General features: G+C 38.3%; 3 protein-coding genes across 5 annotated transcripts in view; 1 reads left to right on the forward strand and 2 right to left on the reverse strand.

Annotated features, from left to right (window-relative positions):
- LOC107731624 (microtubule-associated serine/threonine-protein kinase 2-like) overlaps positions 1-4,018 on the reverse strand; it is a 101,992-nt gene extending 97,974 nt beyond the window's left edge. Inside the window, exon 1 of the mRNA XM_016542748.1 lies at positions 3,018-4,018. Coding sequence (XP_016398234.1) covers positions 3,018-3,098 — 81 coding nt within the window. The 5' untranslated portion in view covers positions 3,099-4,018. The remainder of the gene's footprint in view (positions 1-3,017) is intronic.
- Positions 4,019-4,904: 886 nt separating this feature from the next.
- On the reverse strand, positions 4,905-6,558 carry LOC107731626 (transmembrane protein 69-like). 2 transcript variants are annotated; one of them, XM_016542751.1, is made up of 3 exons: positions 6,411-6,558; positions 6,149-6,198; positions 4,905-5,928 (listed from the first exon to the last, which is right to left on the reverse strand). In XM_016542751.1, the coding sequence occupies exons 1-3, from the start codon at positions 6,424-6,426 to the stop codon at positions 5,218-5,220; spliced, it is 777 nt and encodes a 258-aa protein (XP_016398237.1). In that variant the 5' UTR covers positions 6,427-6,558; the 3' UTR covers positions 4,905-5,217. The 2 variants fall into 2 exon arrangements, with proteins under 2 accessions (XP_016398237.1, XP_016398236.1); XM_016542750.1 differs by having other exon boundaries at positions 6,479-6,551.
- Positions 6,559-8,434: 1,876 nt separating this feature from the next.
- LOC107731630 (vasculin-like protein 1) overlaps positions 8,435-14,935 on the forward strand; it is an 11,661-nt gene continuing 5,160 nt past the window's right edge. Inside the window, exons 1-8 of one of the 2 annotated variants that reach the window (XM_016542764.1) lie at positions 8,435-8,683; positions 10,024-11,168; positions 12,885-12,998; positions 13,163-13,292; positions 13,383-13,699; positions 13,860-13,935; positions 14,047-14,243; positions 14,417-14,557. In XM_016542764.1, coding sequence (XP_016398250.1) covers positions 12,939-12,998; positions 13,163-13,292; positions 13,383-13,699; positions 13,860-13,935; positions 14,047-14,243; positions 14,417-14,557 — 921 coding nt within the window. In that variant the 5' untranslated portion in view covers positions 8,435-8,683; positions 10,024-11,168; positions 12,885-12,938. Of the gene's footprint in view, positions 8,684-10,023; positions 11,169-12,118; positions 12,597-12,884; positions 12,999-13,162; positions 13,293-13,382; positions 13,700-13,859; positions 13,936-14,046; positions 14,244-14,416; positions 14,558-14,935 lie in introns of those variants that run through there. The other variant, XM_016542765.1, reaches the window with a different exon arrangement.

Below are 14,935 nucleotides of genomic sequence, written 5' to 3' on the forward strand. Positions count from 1 at the left end.
TTAACTAGTATTTTCGGGAAAAAGAAAAAATTTTCAGAGCAAAAAGGACCCGAACACCACATGAGGGTTAAATCTCATTTTGTTAAAAATAATTGTGAATCGAATCGAATTGTGAAATCAAAATCGTGAATCGAATCGAATCGTGAGTTGAGTGAATCGTTACATCCCTATTCTCTAGTGATGCAGATGCAACATCGGACAGACAGAAAGCTCTCAACAGCAATGTAGACAGGCTCACAGTACAGCACTTGCTTATTTTAGCCCTCATTTCAGTGTAAATGTTAAGCATAGAGCTTACATGCCAAAAGGGAATTAGTCTTCAGTAACATCAACAACATGTTGTATAACCCATTTTCCATTATCCAACCAAGTCCGGTTATGTCAGCTCATCTTTCAAATGATCAAAAATATTTATGCAAGTAAATGCAAGGATGAAAAGATGATTTGGGTTGGGAGTTGCTTATGTAACTGCTTTTTTGCACCAGTCCAAGCCATCTGTGCTGGTCAAAGGACTTTTACAATAAAGTGGTTCAACAACTACCGGGGAGAGGAACTCCTAAACCAAAGCTGAATCCCACAGATGTTTAGCTCACCACGAAAGGTTATAAAAGGGAAAAAACTGTGCCCGTGTACAAACATGAGCCAAACCTCTTAAACTGTGCATTCCAATTCTGAATTATAGTAAAATAGGATTGGATAAAATGCTTTACTGCACATGGAGAGTATTCAAAAGAGAGAATCAAGAGGGTGCAGTGGAGTTCATGGCAATACCAATCACTTGAACAGTGGACCCTCTTTGTTAAAACTACACTCTAAAAAATGCTGGGTTAAATACAACCCAATGCTGGCTTAAATAGGGACAAACCCAGCAATTGGGCTGTTTTGACCCAGCGGTTGGGTTAAATGTTTAACCCAACCTTCTGGGTAGTAACCCAACTGCTGGGCCAAAACAACCCAATTGCTGGGTTTGTCCCTATTTAACCCAGCACTGGGTTGTATATTACCCAGCATTTTTTAGAGTGTAAATGCATTAACTATAATCATAATTTAAAATCCATGTCCAGACTTCTATAATCCTAAAGCCTGGATTTCTTTCTCTCTCTCTCTCTCTCAATGGGAGGAGATTTTCTGTCAGGGCTCAATTTAATTTTCTGGCATGTTGGAAATCAATTGTTACTGCAGGGTGATTAATGCATCAATAAAAACATTCTTCCCCAAAAATCTTATACTCTTAAAAATAAAGGTTCTTTAATGGAATTGATGGTTCCATAAATAACTTTTCAATGTACAAAATGTTCTTTAAAAAAAAAAGTAAAATATTTAAATGTTCTGCACACTAGGAAAAAAAAATGGTTCTTTTAAGAACGGCTGACTGAAAGGTTCTCTGGGGAACGCAAAAATGGTTCTTCTATGGCATTGCCAAAAAAAACAAAAACATTTTGGAACCTCAATTTAAAATATTTAAAAATACTGGTCAGTTTTACTGTACTCTACATACATCTTGTATTCCAAGTTGCAACCTATACCACTTTCACTTTTAGAAGCCATGCAACACTGTTCATTAAAAAAAAAGAATAATAATACATGGAAACACATGATTTTTACTTAACAAAAGTGCAAAAAAAGATGATCACTGCACTCTGCCAACTGGGTCAGGTTAAAAAGAAACCAGATAGCTCACCTGAAATGCACCACTCCCCTGATGATCTCATCCTTTAAAACACTGAGCAACATTAACTGAATCACTGACTTCCTCTTACTACAATGTGACTGGTATGGGGGGAAAAAACATGCAAAAATACCAGAGTGAACACAAGGTTGACCTTTTGATAACTTAAAAAACAAAAAATCCTGGACATTTAGTCATTTAGCAGATGCTTTTATCCAAAGCGACTTGCAAATGATGACAATAGAAGCAATCAAAACCAACAAAAGAGCAATAATATGCAAGTGCTATGACAAGTCTGGGTTAGCCTAATACACACACACATATATTTATACACATAACAAAAAAGAAGTAGATAGAATAGAAAAAGAATAGATAAGGCTAGTGTTAGAGGCCCTTTTTTTAAGAAAAAGCAGTTAGAATAGAGAGTGCAAGTGTTAAGAGGGTTAGAGACACTATTTTTCTTACTTTAGTCTGTACTTATCGGAACAATCTCGGAACAATGTATTGCATCACATCTCATTTTACAGCCTCACTAGGATGAATCACTTACATTATATTATTGCACATTATATTACACAGACACTTTGGATAAAAGCATCTACCAAATTAACAAATATAATTTAACTTAATTATTAGATCTGCAAAATGGAGAAAACACATTCAAATATATTTTTTTAAATAAATAAAAATTTCAACAATTTTTTTTTTGCACTAGTGCCCCAAATTAGGAAACACTTGTCCATTTGTCCTTGTTTACAAGTAGCAGCACTCTCTGTTAATTTCCTCCCAATGCCTCTGCCCTCACCTGATAAATGATAACACAAGACTCACGTTGTCAAAAACAAGAAGCCAATAAAACTCTTGCAAAACAAACATAATGTGGGTAATAAACTTGAGCAAGTACCATAAACTTACTCAAACAACAACGCTAATACAATACAAAAACACACAAAACTCTGATGTCCTGAGATGTGTATTGTTTTTACACAAAATAAAGAAGATAGGAAGTACCCATCATCAATCAACTGAGCACTATGTAACTAAGCACACACAAGAAAAAAAAAACACTTTACTCTCTTGCTCTGGACTCCTCTGTCTTCACATTATCACTTGATAAGGGTTCGTCTCCAGAAAAGTTTCAATGTCATAATGTGTTTGATCTATAAGCACAGATCCATCATGGATGGATTGCATCCACGCACTGCGCTCATTCTGCAGGGCAGCTGCGTCACATGCACCAGTATCTAAGATCTGCATTCTATTGTGGCATGTTTACCATGCATATTAAAATAACCATGCAAAGTATCAGTGTTAAAACGGATCAACTTTCCAGTGAAAGATCACTCACCTCGTCTTTTCCTTCAGTGCTGCTCTCCCGCTGCTCAGAGGTGCAGAGTTTCCTTTTGTTTTTGCTCTCTGTTCTCTTCATTCTGATGGATGGAGGTTGAGTAATACTCTACAATAGTAATATATCGGTGACAGAATCCGGTGGTCAGTGAATTTAGATGGTGAAACAAGCCTTGCTCTGATACATGGTGAGCAAACCTCTCCTCAACTTCGGTCCACAAACACAAAGACAGAATCAATGGTGAGTGCAGGTTCGACACTGTGGCTTCTGTGAAGCTCTCTCGACCTTAAGTTACAACCCTAGTTACCATGACAGCCCGTCAGTTTTCAGTCAATACTATTTTGTCTTCAGTTTTACGTAAACTGTGCGGTTTTAGCGCGGCAAATCAACCGGCGGAACTCGCTAGCTGTTTGCTGATAAAGTTTGACAACATCCGCAAAATAAACGCCTTTCAGGTTTACAAAAATGAAGTGACTGTTTAAAAACAACGTGTAAATATACTCGCCGGGCTCTTGTCTGTCAATGGGAGATTATAACGACAGGTCACCATTACGCTGAATAACGCGGCGTTTCCAACGTGCTTGCCGCAGTTTCAAGTCAGCCAGCGGATTGTCTCTTCTCTGTAAACTAATACTTTAGCGTTCCGGAGTTATCTCAGCCATAACAAAAACCTTTAAAAAACGCGATTTGTTCATCCAGTCAACTGCCTGACTGACGAGATACTTTGCCGCGGAGCCACAGCACAGCGCGAGCTCAACTGTTCATCAGGTCTCGAGCGCGAGCTCTGTTTTGACACGGATTATTCTATCATGCGGGGCACGAAGCTCCGCTTTGCTCCTTCAGTCTCACTCTTCTTCAAACGTCAACCCGGCCGGTGAGGTGAAACGGTGAGGTGGCGAAAATAAGTGCTAATCAGAGCCGGTCCATGTCGTTGGTTTTCTTGCAGGAGGAAATCTAACAGCTTCCTGAAGCTCGGATCAAGTGAATGTGCTGATCTGAGTTCAGTCTGTTCGAGCAGAGTCCAAGTAGGGAGTATGCATATACACTGGAGCGCTGATCTGAGTTCAGTTTGTATGTCCTGCATTGCATATACACTAGAGGGCTGATCTGGGAACGTTGTTTCCTCCAATGGTTTAGAAGGGGCAAGTGAACAGCTCGGTTTTCGGGCTTTGTCTTTGCTGCCATCTGCAGACGAAAGTACGGTAATGTATTTTTTGACAACCATTGCTGCATTTTCCTTCTGCATAAACATTATAAGATGAAAGATAAAACAGCACAAGGTGAACAAATTAAATGGAAGTCTTTTATCGAGATATACTGAGAAAAAAGAAGGCTCAGAAAATCCGAGCAGCAGGCTTAATTTCTTCATTCTTAATTTATTTTTAGTATTTATTTATAATTAAATTATAAGACAAGTTCTCTGTGTTTGTTATGGAATGTATTTGTCAAATGATGGGGAACAATTTGCAAGTTACTACAGGGAGTACTTGATTCTGAATTACTGAACAGATAAAGCATTCATTTAAGCCATAAGATATATGGGTTTTAGGTTTGTATCAGAAAAATTATGTAGGAGGTCATAACATGAATCAAGAAACATAAAAGCATGACACAAAGACACAATAAATTGAAATAGCATGTAGCAAAATAGTCTATATATTTTGATGGATCTTGCTTTAAAGTGAAGTTTTATAGTGAAGTTTAATCATTGCCATCAAGTAATGTCGAATAATGAGCAAACGCATTAAAAATTAGTAGAATATGGATTTCATGTTTTTCCTAAAAAATATATATAAACAAGACAACAGAGAAATAATTAGAAATTTTGAGAACTGAAAGTTTACTTGTTCCACACAATACCGATTTAATTTTTAACATTTCAGCATTTGAACATTTTTAGTAATGTGGTCTGTTTTTATTTTGCTGTATTTTACTTCAAACAATCTAACTGATACATTACAATATATGTGAATTCATATTAAAAGTGAGAAAAACTATTTTATCTGTATGGCCAATAACCTACAACAACAGGAAACAAAATTGGTATTTTATAAAAAAGGAAGCAAATGTTATCAGAGTTTAAAACTGAAAAATAGCCAGAATCACCTTCAAACATGTAGAATATGGTGTAATATTATCGATGACACTTTTAACTTATTTCATATTTCATATTAATTAATTGACAATGCAAATGCACAGTTCATTTATCATTGAAATACTTCTTCTCAGGATAATACTGCTTAATGACAATAGTGCCTATCAAAGAGAAAAAGGCTACAACTGTGAGGATGGTCCTCAGGGCTTTAAACCAGCTGGGATATGTGGGCAGGAGGGACAGGTCATAATGCAATGCTATCCCAAGCCCCATTATCACAAGCACAGCAGACTGTGTAATGTCATGGCAAAAAAGCAGTGCTGTCCAGGCAATCAGAGAAGGAACCACACTGTTGGCTAAATTGAGCCAGTCAGGTTTTGCTGGGCTCCCGGCAGGCAAGGTGAAACCCCAGCGTACCCCACCAAGAAAGGAAACAATGGACGCTCCGTATGCAACTTGGGCAAATGCAACTTCAGGAAGATACAGCTCTGTGACAGCCATAAGTAGAGGAGCGGATACAAAAGGTACGAGACCAGATAATCCGAGATAGAGGGCTGGCTTTGGAGCTTTCTTCAGGTCTCTCATGTCATAACGAACCAAATCAAGTTCTCTTGATGGACTCTCTTCCTGAGGACGTTTCTTCAGTCTATGTGCAGACCAGTGAAATGACTGGGCTCCCAAAAAAGAACCAGCAACATGTCTTGGGGGCAGCTGTCCATATAAACCTCTAGTAAACAGTGTTGAACAGTGAGTGGTCCGCTGCCCTAAACAGGCAAACTTCCTGGACACCTGCATGAGGCCACTCCACTGCATTCCCTGTTATTAGGGAAGAAAGAAATGTCAGCTAAAACAATTACGTATTGATGAGAATTCCCATAAACAATGGAGAATACATCACGTGTTCTGGTCTATTACGAGGTAACAGAGAGTACTGTTATTCATACGATTAAAAAAAATAGTAAAATAAAATAGAGAGTGCAACAAAACCAGATGGGTTAAATCAAAGTCCCTTTATTTGGTTAAATGTTTCACTCACCCCAAAGGTACGAAGGATGTGACGTCCGATTATACTTGCCAACATTTTACCTGCAATTCAAATAATAATAAAACATGATTAAACATTTGTTTGAGGACAGTCATTGCAGTGCTGTCTGAATCAGATCCGTTTAAAGTTAAGCCGCAGAACTCAATTATATATTACAAAAGCTAGCATGCTAACTGTGCACCCAGCATAAGCAGTGCTTATCTGTCAGAAACATATTCGACAGTAAACGGTCTAAGAAATAATGAAAACATGCCTTGATTTAATATCATATTGTCGTAAAATAAAACGAGGAGTTTTTATTTGTCAGCAGAAGGTCATTACAAGGCATGTGGCGATGCGAAGGCAGACACAACATAACACGAAAAAGCCCAGAATGTTCCTATAAAAGTCCTACGGAAGTGTCCAGGGTAATGTATTTAAATATATGCCGCGTCTCAGTGTGCCTACTTATACTACGCCCTTAAAGTATGTACTCTTTTGGTGAAGAAAAAGTACACACTTTTGAGTGTGTAGTAGAATAGTAGGCAAGCGTTGGGACATACTATCACGTCACACAACTGCGTCTTTAACGGACGCTCTGTCGCATAGAAACACGCACCCTGTCACTGTAAACTGGCCTGTCAATCATCTTTTCACAGTTAACATCCTCCACACATTGCATGTCATTTAACTTCCTACCGTACTGGAGAGAAAAGAAGTAGCACATTGATCTGCCAGTCGCGGGTCTTTCAGAGAACTCTGCTCATATTTTATGCATAATGATGCATTTAAAAGTTAACGACCAAACGGATGTTTATAAAAGTTTACATTGCTGTTGCAGATTAAATATAACACAGATAACATTAAATAAAAAAATTTTTACCAGGATAAATGATGAATATTAGTAACTCAAACCCCTTTTTCTAAGCCTCCTTAAACCTAACCGCCGGTCGTGCACATCTGCCATGTTTGTAGTTTTTAACGCGTTTTATTCGTGTTTGTAGTTCTGGACCGAATCCTTCACCAAAGCGCAATGGATTGTGGGCAATATTAGCAATTAGCGTGTGCACGGATCCACACTTCAAAAATCGACCTGAAATAGTAGACCATCCGGGGACTTTTGGCATACTCTTTTCTACATACTATGCTTTGGGACACACTTATTCTAATGATCTCACATACTATTTAGGATGGATAGTATGAACATTGAGACGCAGGGTTAGATTATATACAATTTAGCATACCAATAATTATAAAAAAAATTAAAAAAAAGCTACACTATGCGTTTATAGATGGGATGGAGTCTCATGGGAATGGAATGTTGCAAAACAACAGCAGTTTAAAGCTATACTTTAAAATGTTTTAATTTTTTAAATGCCAAATATTGTTTGGGGTTAGGTCTGACTGAAAATTAATACAGAAACATAAAACTTATTTATTTATTTAAATAAATTATTTTGCTATTTAAATTCAAGTCTATTATGCAAATATAATCATATAAACATATAATTGTATGCTATCAGATATGATTATTCAAATTTTATGCAAATGTAATACAATTATGTAGTTTGAACAACAAAAAAAGCACAAATACATACACAGTAAATTATAAAATAAAATTACCATTTTATTCATATTTTATTTAAATAACATAAATTAATATTAGCAAAACAATTAACAATTATTATTGCTAGCAAAAATTTCTTTTTAAGGGTCAGATGAAGCAAGTTCAAATCTCTGGATCACTCACATGTATTGGTCTTGTTCTAAAGTGGTCACTCAAGGGCATTCGGGTTTTGATGGGTCATCCGTTTTGTTAAATTATAATAGATTTTTCAAATATGTGTGGGTGATTATTGACTGAATGACACATCATAAATGTTAAATGCAAAATCGGAGTTTACTGTTTCAGTTATACCTAATATTGTATTGTAAATTTAAATTACTTCACATAACTTACAGGAAAGACACGATTCATCTGTTTGCTTTGCACACATTACGTTCACATAGATGTGTGTGCATTTTCCGGAAAGTCTATTAAGTTTATACACACACATCTGGTTATTTTTGCGTTACTTCACGTGTACCAAAGCGTGAAATTCCATCATTCCATTTCTGGTAGCAGAGCCAAATTTGCATTACCGGAGGGCACGCAGTCTGCCATGTTGTTCACATAATATTTTGTAACAATTTAACTCAGTATATTTCAAAAATAGTGCAAAAAGAGTGAAAACAACTTTAAAAGTCCACACTCTGTGTGCGTAAAGCCCTCTCGTGAGTAAATCCTCTAGCTGGCTTGAGCTGGGGGAATGTTGTGAGCATAGACTGTAAAAAACCGCGGTGTGCTCTGCGATCGATTAGCTCGTCTGTGCAGAAGTAGACAGGAACGAACTAGATGGATTGGCAAAGTCGGAACGAGTGTGATTAAAAAAACACAAACAAAATACAGAATCAGAAATACGACAACCTCCAAGCTGTCAAATTGACTTGACAAGCGGTGCATCATTGTCTTCGATTAACTTATTGGGATAGACAAGGGATCAAAAGGTAGGTGTATATCGAAATGTTTATTCGGTGGTTTGGTGTCGAGAGGGAGCCATTTTACAACACTTTATTTCTGCTCGGAATGCTAGCTTAGCCTAGCTCGCGCCGTGGCTAAAACAACACGCTTTCCGTCACGACACAAGCCCGAGTCTTTATAATTCACCCTTGTGTATCCGTCTAATAATGCCTAAAAGTTTCTTTGCTCTAAGAGTTTGAATTTAAACACTCAGCGTGGGCTAAAGGGTTTCTGCACACATTGAATGGCCTACTATGCTAACTGTGCCGTGCTAGCGAGTGTTCAGTAAGTAGTAAGACTAATAAGTATTTACTCATAGTTCGTTATAGTTTGTTAGTAATTTTAACTACCATATGGTCCAGAACGTGTGGCTGAGCATATTAAATATTAGTTTGCAATTATCACGAATATATTTTAAAGTGTATTTTAGTTTATGTTCTGCAGCTACTTTTGCTAGTTATACGCCTGCTTTTAGTTTTCCTTCACTTTACTTTCTACTTCAACTGTTTTGCATTATACAAATAGCTTGTTTATCTTACTGTAAAGTTAGCTAGACAATTCACGGCCGTGGACAGATAACGTAACAGTTACATATAAAATCCATTGACAAAGTGATGATTAGTCATGTTAAAAGTGTACTTCACTCAAAAAGGACATTTTTGTCGATATTTACTCACTCATTTTATTCCAGACTTATATGATTTGCTTTATTCTGAGCAATAGAAAAAGAGATGTTTGGCAGAATGACAGTAATGACAGTATCAGACATTATTCACTTTCACTCATTTTCCATGTAGTAAAAGTCAAATGACAAAACAAGAGATGTCATTCTGCCTGTTATCTCAATTTGTGTTCCTCTGAGGGGAAAAAATACTCAGATTTTATATATAGGGAAATTAGTCAATAATGGCAAGAATGTTATTTTATTTATTTTATGAATGAAGTTCAATATTGAATATTTTGTAACCTGTGAAGGCAGCTTATTGTGCTGTTTTTTGTTTGTTTGTTTGTTTGTTTGTTTTGGTGGTTTTTAGGAGCCAGCATTTGGGCACTGGCAGATCACATTAACTTTTTTTTATTATTATTTGACAAAGTGCTTTGTGACTTTTGTTAAGCACAAATATGTTATGTCCAAATATAGTCTCTCAGTTTGAGGTAATAGAAACTGCATATATAATTATTATCTAAGATAACATCAAGAAAAACATCACTTAGAACGTTTTGGACATAAGTATGTCACCCTACAGAACATGCAATTGTGAGAAGAAATGAAACTTTCCAAAGTATTGATTGCTGGGTGATCAATCAAATATTTGTTGTTTTACAGAGTTGGTCTGCAGATTATTTGTGAAGATCTGGAGGAAGAACGAACTGTTGGATTTGTGACTTCAGGATTTTAAGAGACCTGAGATCTCCTAACATGCAATAATACAATCTGGAGTTTTCCTGTTGTTTCACATTGAATGTTCAAGGTTTGCCTGCACCTGGGCGCTTGTGTTTTGGTTTCACTGAATTACCAATGCACTGTACACCGTGTTTAACAGGAATCTGTGCACTTTGGCTTCAAGTTACTCACCTGTGGAAGCTTCTTCGAATTTGATGAACTGGAAGGTTGGAAGTGTTGTTAGAAGTCAAATCATATTTACCATAAGTTTTTTCGGTAGCCTAACGTGATATTGGTTCACCAGCCATTTATCCATAACCATATGGGGCGAGAATTGAAGATGTCAAGTTTTCATGGTTTGGTTCACTGAATCATCCAAAGTATGAGCTGTTGAAAGCAAAAGCAATTCTCATGACTTTATAATATAAAGCACTTCTAGCTATTGTGATGTGACAAATCAGCCCCCTCCCCTTTTCGCCCTGACGTAGCACAGTCGCTGTTTTGATGAGGTGAGCATATTCAGATCACCACTTTCTGCAAAACAGCTTTGTGTGGTACAAACCCACTCTCCGTTTTTTTTATTGCTGTGTGTGTCTTCAGCCGAAAATGAGTTCGTAAAGGAGCTTCTGAGTGTCAGAGCAGGCACGACGTGCTGCTACCATAAGCACCCAGAATAAGAGACTGGACAATCCAAGACTCAAACTGAATTTTTTTTGGAACCCATTGGATTTGCTTCATTTGTATCCAGTCAACCTGAATGCACGCAGTCATCGTCGGTGAACTAAGGGTGTCGTGGAGAGTCACTCTGGCATTACTGATCAAACACATCCTCTATTCTTCCGCAACTACACTCCGCTGATCAAGAACAACACGTCTCCATCTCTTCCATCACCTTACAATTTTACCTTGGGCTGCACAAGTTTCACTTCCATCTCCTTCTTTGCACCATCCTGGAAACTGGAGTTTGTCTGTGACAGGAGTTGTGCTTGTCCTGAGGCTTCAAAGCCTGTGAAAGAGCGTTGGTTGGGCCCTCTACTCAGATACAGCCAAGGACAGGGCCATCGAACTACAGAGCCTTTGTCTCTGGGGTAAGAAGCCACAACATTTAGCTGGAACTTTCCTTGGTATTGATTATTTTGTACTTTGAATGAGTTATCACTTATGTAATAGAATGTGAGATTTGTCGTTAAGTAGAATGTATTGTTTTAAAGTTAGTTCTTGTTGAGTCTAAGTAAATACAGACAATCATATCTAGGCCAAGAGAGCCATAAAACAGAAGTTAGTGTTTTTTGTTTTAATGTTTAACCTAGAAACTTCTAGCTTTTCTCGTAAAATGGGCAGGAAATGAAAATCTGTGTTGAAAATGCATGTCATAGATTTTCTTGTGTTTTGTTCCAATTTTTAACTTCATAATATTTAAATCACTTTGTCATAACTTGATCTTCTGGTGAAAATGACAGACTTTTCTCCGGTAACATGCTGTACTTCTCCAATTATTTATCTGTTTAAACTCCGTCCCTCCACATTCAAGTGGTTTTCTGATTGGTTCAAATGTGTGGACCAGCTCCTTCATTCTGTACAGAGAACAATGGACAACTTTTTTGGTAATGTCTGTCAAGCTGTGGGGCATATTTATGCATGGTATTCCAAAAATCATTAGTAGATTCTTTAATATGCAGATACAACTGTAACTTGCAAGCAATTTGTAGGTTGATATCCACAAAAAGGGTAAGCACTGGCCCTGCAGTGCTTTCAAAACATTTCTCGCTTTCATTGAGTATCCTGATCAGCCTGACTCAGCGACATTGGTCCAACCAATTATATGAGTTTCAGGGCAAGACTATTTGTTTCCTGACCTTTGTCTGTTGGGGGAATATTCAAAAACGCTTTAAAACAGTAATTCTTTTTGAATTTGGTGCTGGAGAAATGGCACTTTTCATTTTTAAAGTCAGCTTTAAATCAAAATTCTTGTTTTTATGGAATATTGCAGCATTTTTAATATATGATTCTTCCATGTACATTTTTATTTAAAAAAAAAATTAATATGCCCTTGTAATCTTTAATCAAAAACATTATCTCCTCCTCCTCGCAACAATATCAAGGATGATGACGTGTACATCTGCTCAGCGAATGGGCAATAAAGTTATCCAATGGCTACACGAGTTTCAAAACTTCTCCACCAACTTGCCACTCCAGTGTTTCACATACATTGATTTATTTGTGGCGGCCCACCACATTATCAACACTGACCGCCACAAATAGATTTTTTCAAATTGCATTAACTTCGCTGAGTAAACATGAGCACTGCATGGCGCTGGTGATTTATATGAATGGATTTTTGAAGGGAACCGACTTTTCAGAAAAGTTTCTATTTTCATTTCATCTTTCCTATATTGTCTGATAAAGTAACGTTCATGAGCGCAGCGCTGCTTTGTTTACAGCCATTACCGTGGAAATCGCTATTTCTGCAGCTATAAAAGCGCCTCCTGCTGGCAGAGAAGGAATTTGCATTTTCAGTAAGACCATTTGCTGTTTTCGTTATGTATATATTTTCCCCGGGGGAAGTGCCACCACACATAGAGTGTAAGTCTGTGGGAAACACTGCACTCACATTCACAATCACAGCAATCAGCAAACAACAATGATCCAATCAAATTGTCCTGCCCTTTTTGTATTTGTCACAATAGGAAATAAAAGATAATTGCAATGTCCGTTTCTTGCAGACTTTAAATATGTTTGCATTAATGTGACATACTTGTATTAGTAGACTGCAATGATGTGATGTTTGTTGCTTGCATTGTCAGTTCAGGCCATGAGGTTTGATGCCTCCATCCACTAACGGGAGACACTGGACCTAAATGGCGCAGCATGACTTTGTTCCTGCCTGGCTTAACTTCTCCACGCCTCAGCCCGCCAAGGTATTGTAATGGATTGTTGACTTTGTGCTTTTTTTTTTAATGTTTTTATTCAGGACAGTATGACTCAACGGCCACTCTTAGTTCTCTTGAGCCTAATCATTATTTTCTAAAATAAGCTTTTTAAAGCTGAAGCTGTCTGTTTAATTTGCGTCTGTGATTTTCAGTCCCCTGCTGCCCCCCTTGAGAAGCATGGAGAGCACTTTCCCCGCGGAGACAGCCGGCCGGGAGTAAACCGCCGCAGGCACAATTCTTCTGATGGCTTTTTCAACAATGACCCACTAAGAGCACCTGGAGGTAGAGGAACACGCATCTAACCTCCTTTGCATGCAGAGTTAATCTGTTTCTTGTCTTGCTCTTTGTAATAGCTGTTCATTTTCTCTTCAGGTGATGGGTGGCAGCAGCCATCTCTGTTGAGGCATGACTCTGTAGACTCTGGTGTTGCGAAGGGGAGTCAGGTGGGATTGGGAGGCGGACCAGTGTGGAAGGAGACCCCCAGCTGGCATGGGGCACAGAGGGGCCAGGAAGGTCCTCACCACCACCATGCTCGGCATATCAAACGTGGTGGAGGCGAGAGGGACAGACAAGGGGGTCACCGACAGCGTAATGGAAACTTTCATCCACGCAAAGGTGGCCCATATCAGGACAGATATTCTGATGAGGAGCGCAATGATGACAAGCTCAAGTTTGTTGATGAGGATTTTGTAAGTATTCTTTTCCTCTTGAGTTTGTTTACTTGTGTAGTGAGGTCACACCCCTCCCAGGCTTGAATTAACTGGTTATGTCTTTAGAGAGGTTCAGTTCTGTCATACTTTTCATGCATAGTTAGTTTGCATTCATGCTTTGTTTTCATGTGAATTTCAGCCCTCCTTGAACCCAGAGACAACTGGAAAGCCAGCCAGTCAGCCTCGTGCTGTTGGGACTCCAGCAGGAGTATGGGGTAAAGTTGCTTTCATTAATTAAATCACCTTCTTCCAGCTGCATAAAAAGCAAAATATTATGTTGCATTTATTGGATTGTTCTGTAAGGTTTTTTGCAACTTGTGTTACAGAGAACCCCCCTAGTGCTAAGCAGGCTATGTCTAAGATGCTGGTCATTAAGAAAGTGTCTAAGGAGGATCCCAGTGCTGCGTTTTCGGCTGGTTTTGCCAGTGCTGGCCCTCTACCCGCCAATGGTTCTAAAGTCTCCATCCCTGGACCCAGTGTCTACAAGAATCTGGTCCCCAAAACTGCCACTGCCCCCACCAAGGTACTAAGCCAGTGGATCTGAAAATAGTACTTATGTGAAGTTTGGGATTTGTTATACAAGCTTATTGGGTCACATCTCTTATAGTGAAGACTAGTCTTTTTCAGATTGTTTTTGTAATTGGGCAATTGTGTAATTTTCCATTTATGAATAAAACCTTTGTCTTCCTTTTATAGCCTGGGCCATGGAAACCCAATGGAAGGGAAACTAAAGTGGGTTTGCATTTCTCTGGACGGGATTCGGCTTTCACCAGCCCAGTTTCTGTGACCAAACCTCTGACACCCGTCAGTGCACCTGCCCATGGCACTTCTAAAGAGGTAAAATAACAAAGTCGTGCGCAGAGGCTGATTTTTTTTTTTTTTTTTTTTTTTTTTTATCTCATAAAAGTGAGTTTGAGTAAATATTGCTATAGAAATATTAATGGATAAAGACTTGAATGCTGACCAATGAGCTGGTGTAGGTGGGGTCAGTGGGATCATCCTCCAAGAAACGAGAAAGGCCAAAATCGGACACCTTACACACCAGGTTGCTGTTGACCAGAATGTTACGGGCAGCCAAATCACGGTGCACGTAGTTCATGTCGGATAGATATTTCATGCCAGCTGCAATGCCTCTCAACATACCAACGAGCTGGATGACTGTGAACTGTCCATCATTTAGCTGTTGGAGAGAGTGGGAAAAATCACAGACCCATT

This window comes from Sinocyclocheilus rhinocerous, unplaced genomic scaffold, assembly GCF_001515625.1.
Source record: "Sinocyclocheilus rhinocerous isolate Xijiao unplaced genomic scaffold, SAMN03320098_v1.1 scaffold1180, whole genome shotgun sequence".
Taxonomy (NCBI): domain Eukaryota; kingdom Metazoa; phylum Chordata; class Actinopteri; order Cypriniformes; family Cyprinidae; genus Sinocyclocheilus; species Sinocyclocheilus rhinocerous.

Bases quoted from the DNA above. Each gene is read 5' to 3' on its own strand.
- LOC107731626 (XM_016542750.1), bottom strand. From the start codon at position 6,512: ATGTTGTGTCTGCCTTCGCATCGCCACATGCCTT. The intron at 6,199-6,478 runs GTAATGACCTTC...TTTGAATTGCAG, and splicing joins TTCGCATCGCCACATGCCTT to GTAAAATGTTGGCAAGTATA. The intron at 5,929-6,148 runs GTGAGTGAAACA...CCCTAATAACAG, and splicing joins ACATCCTTCGTACCTTTGGG to GGAATGCAGTGGAGTGGCCT.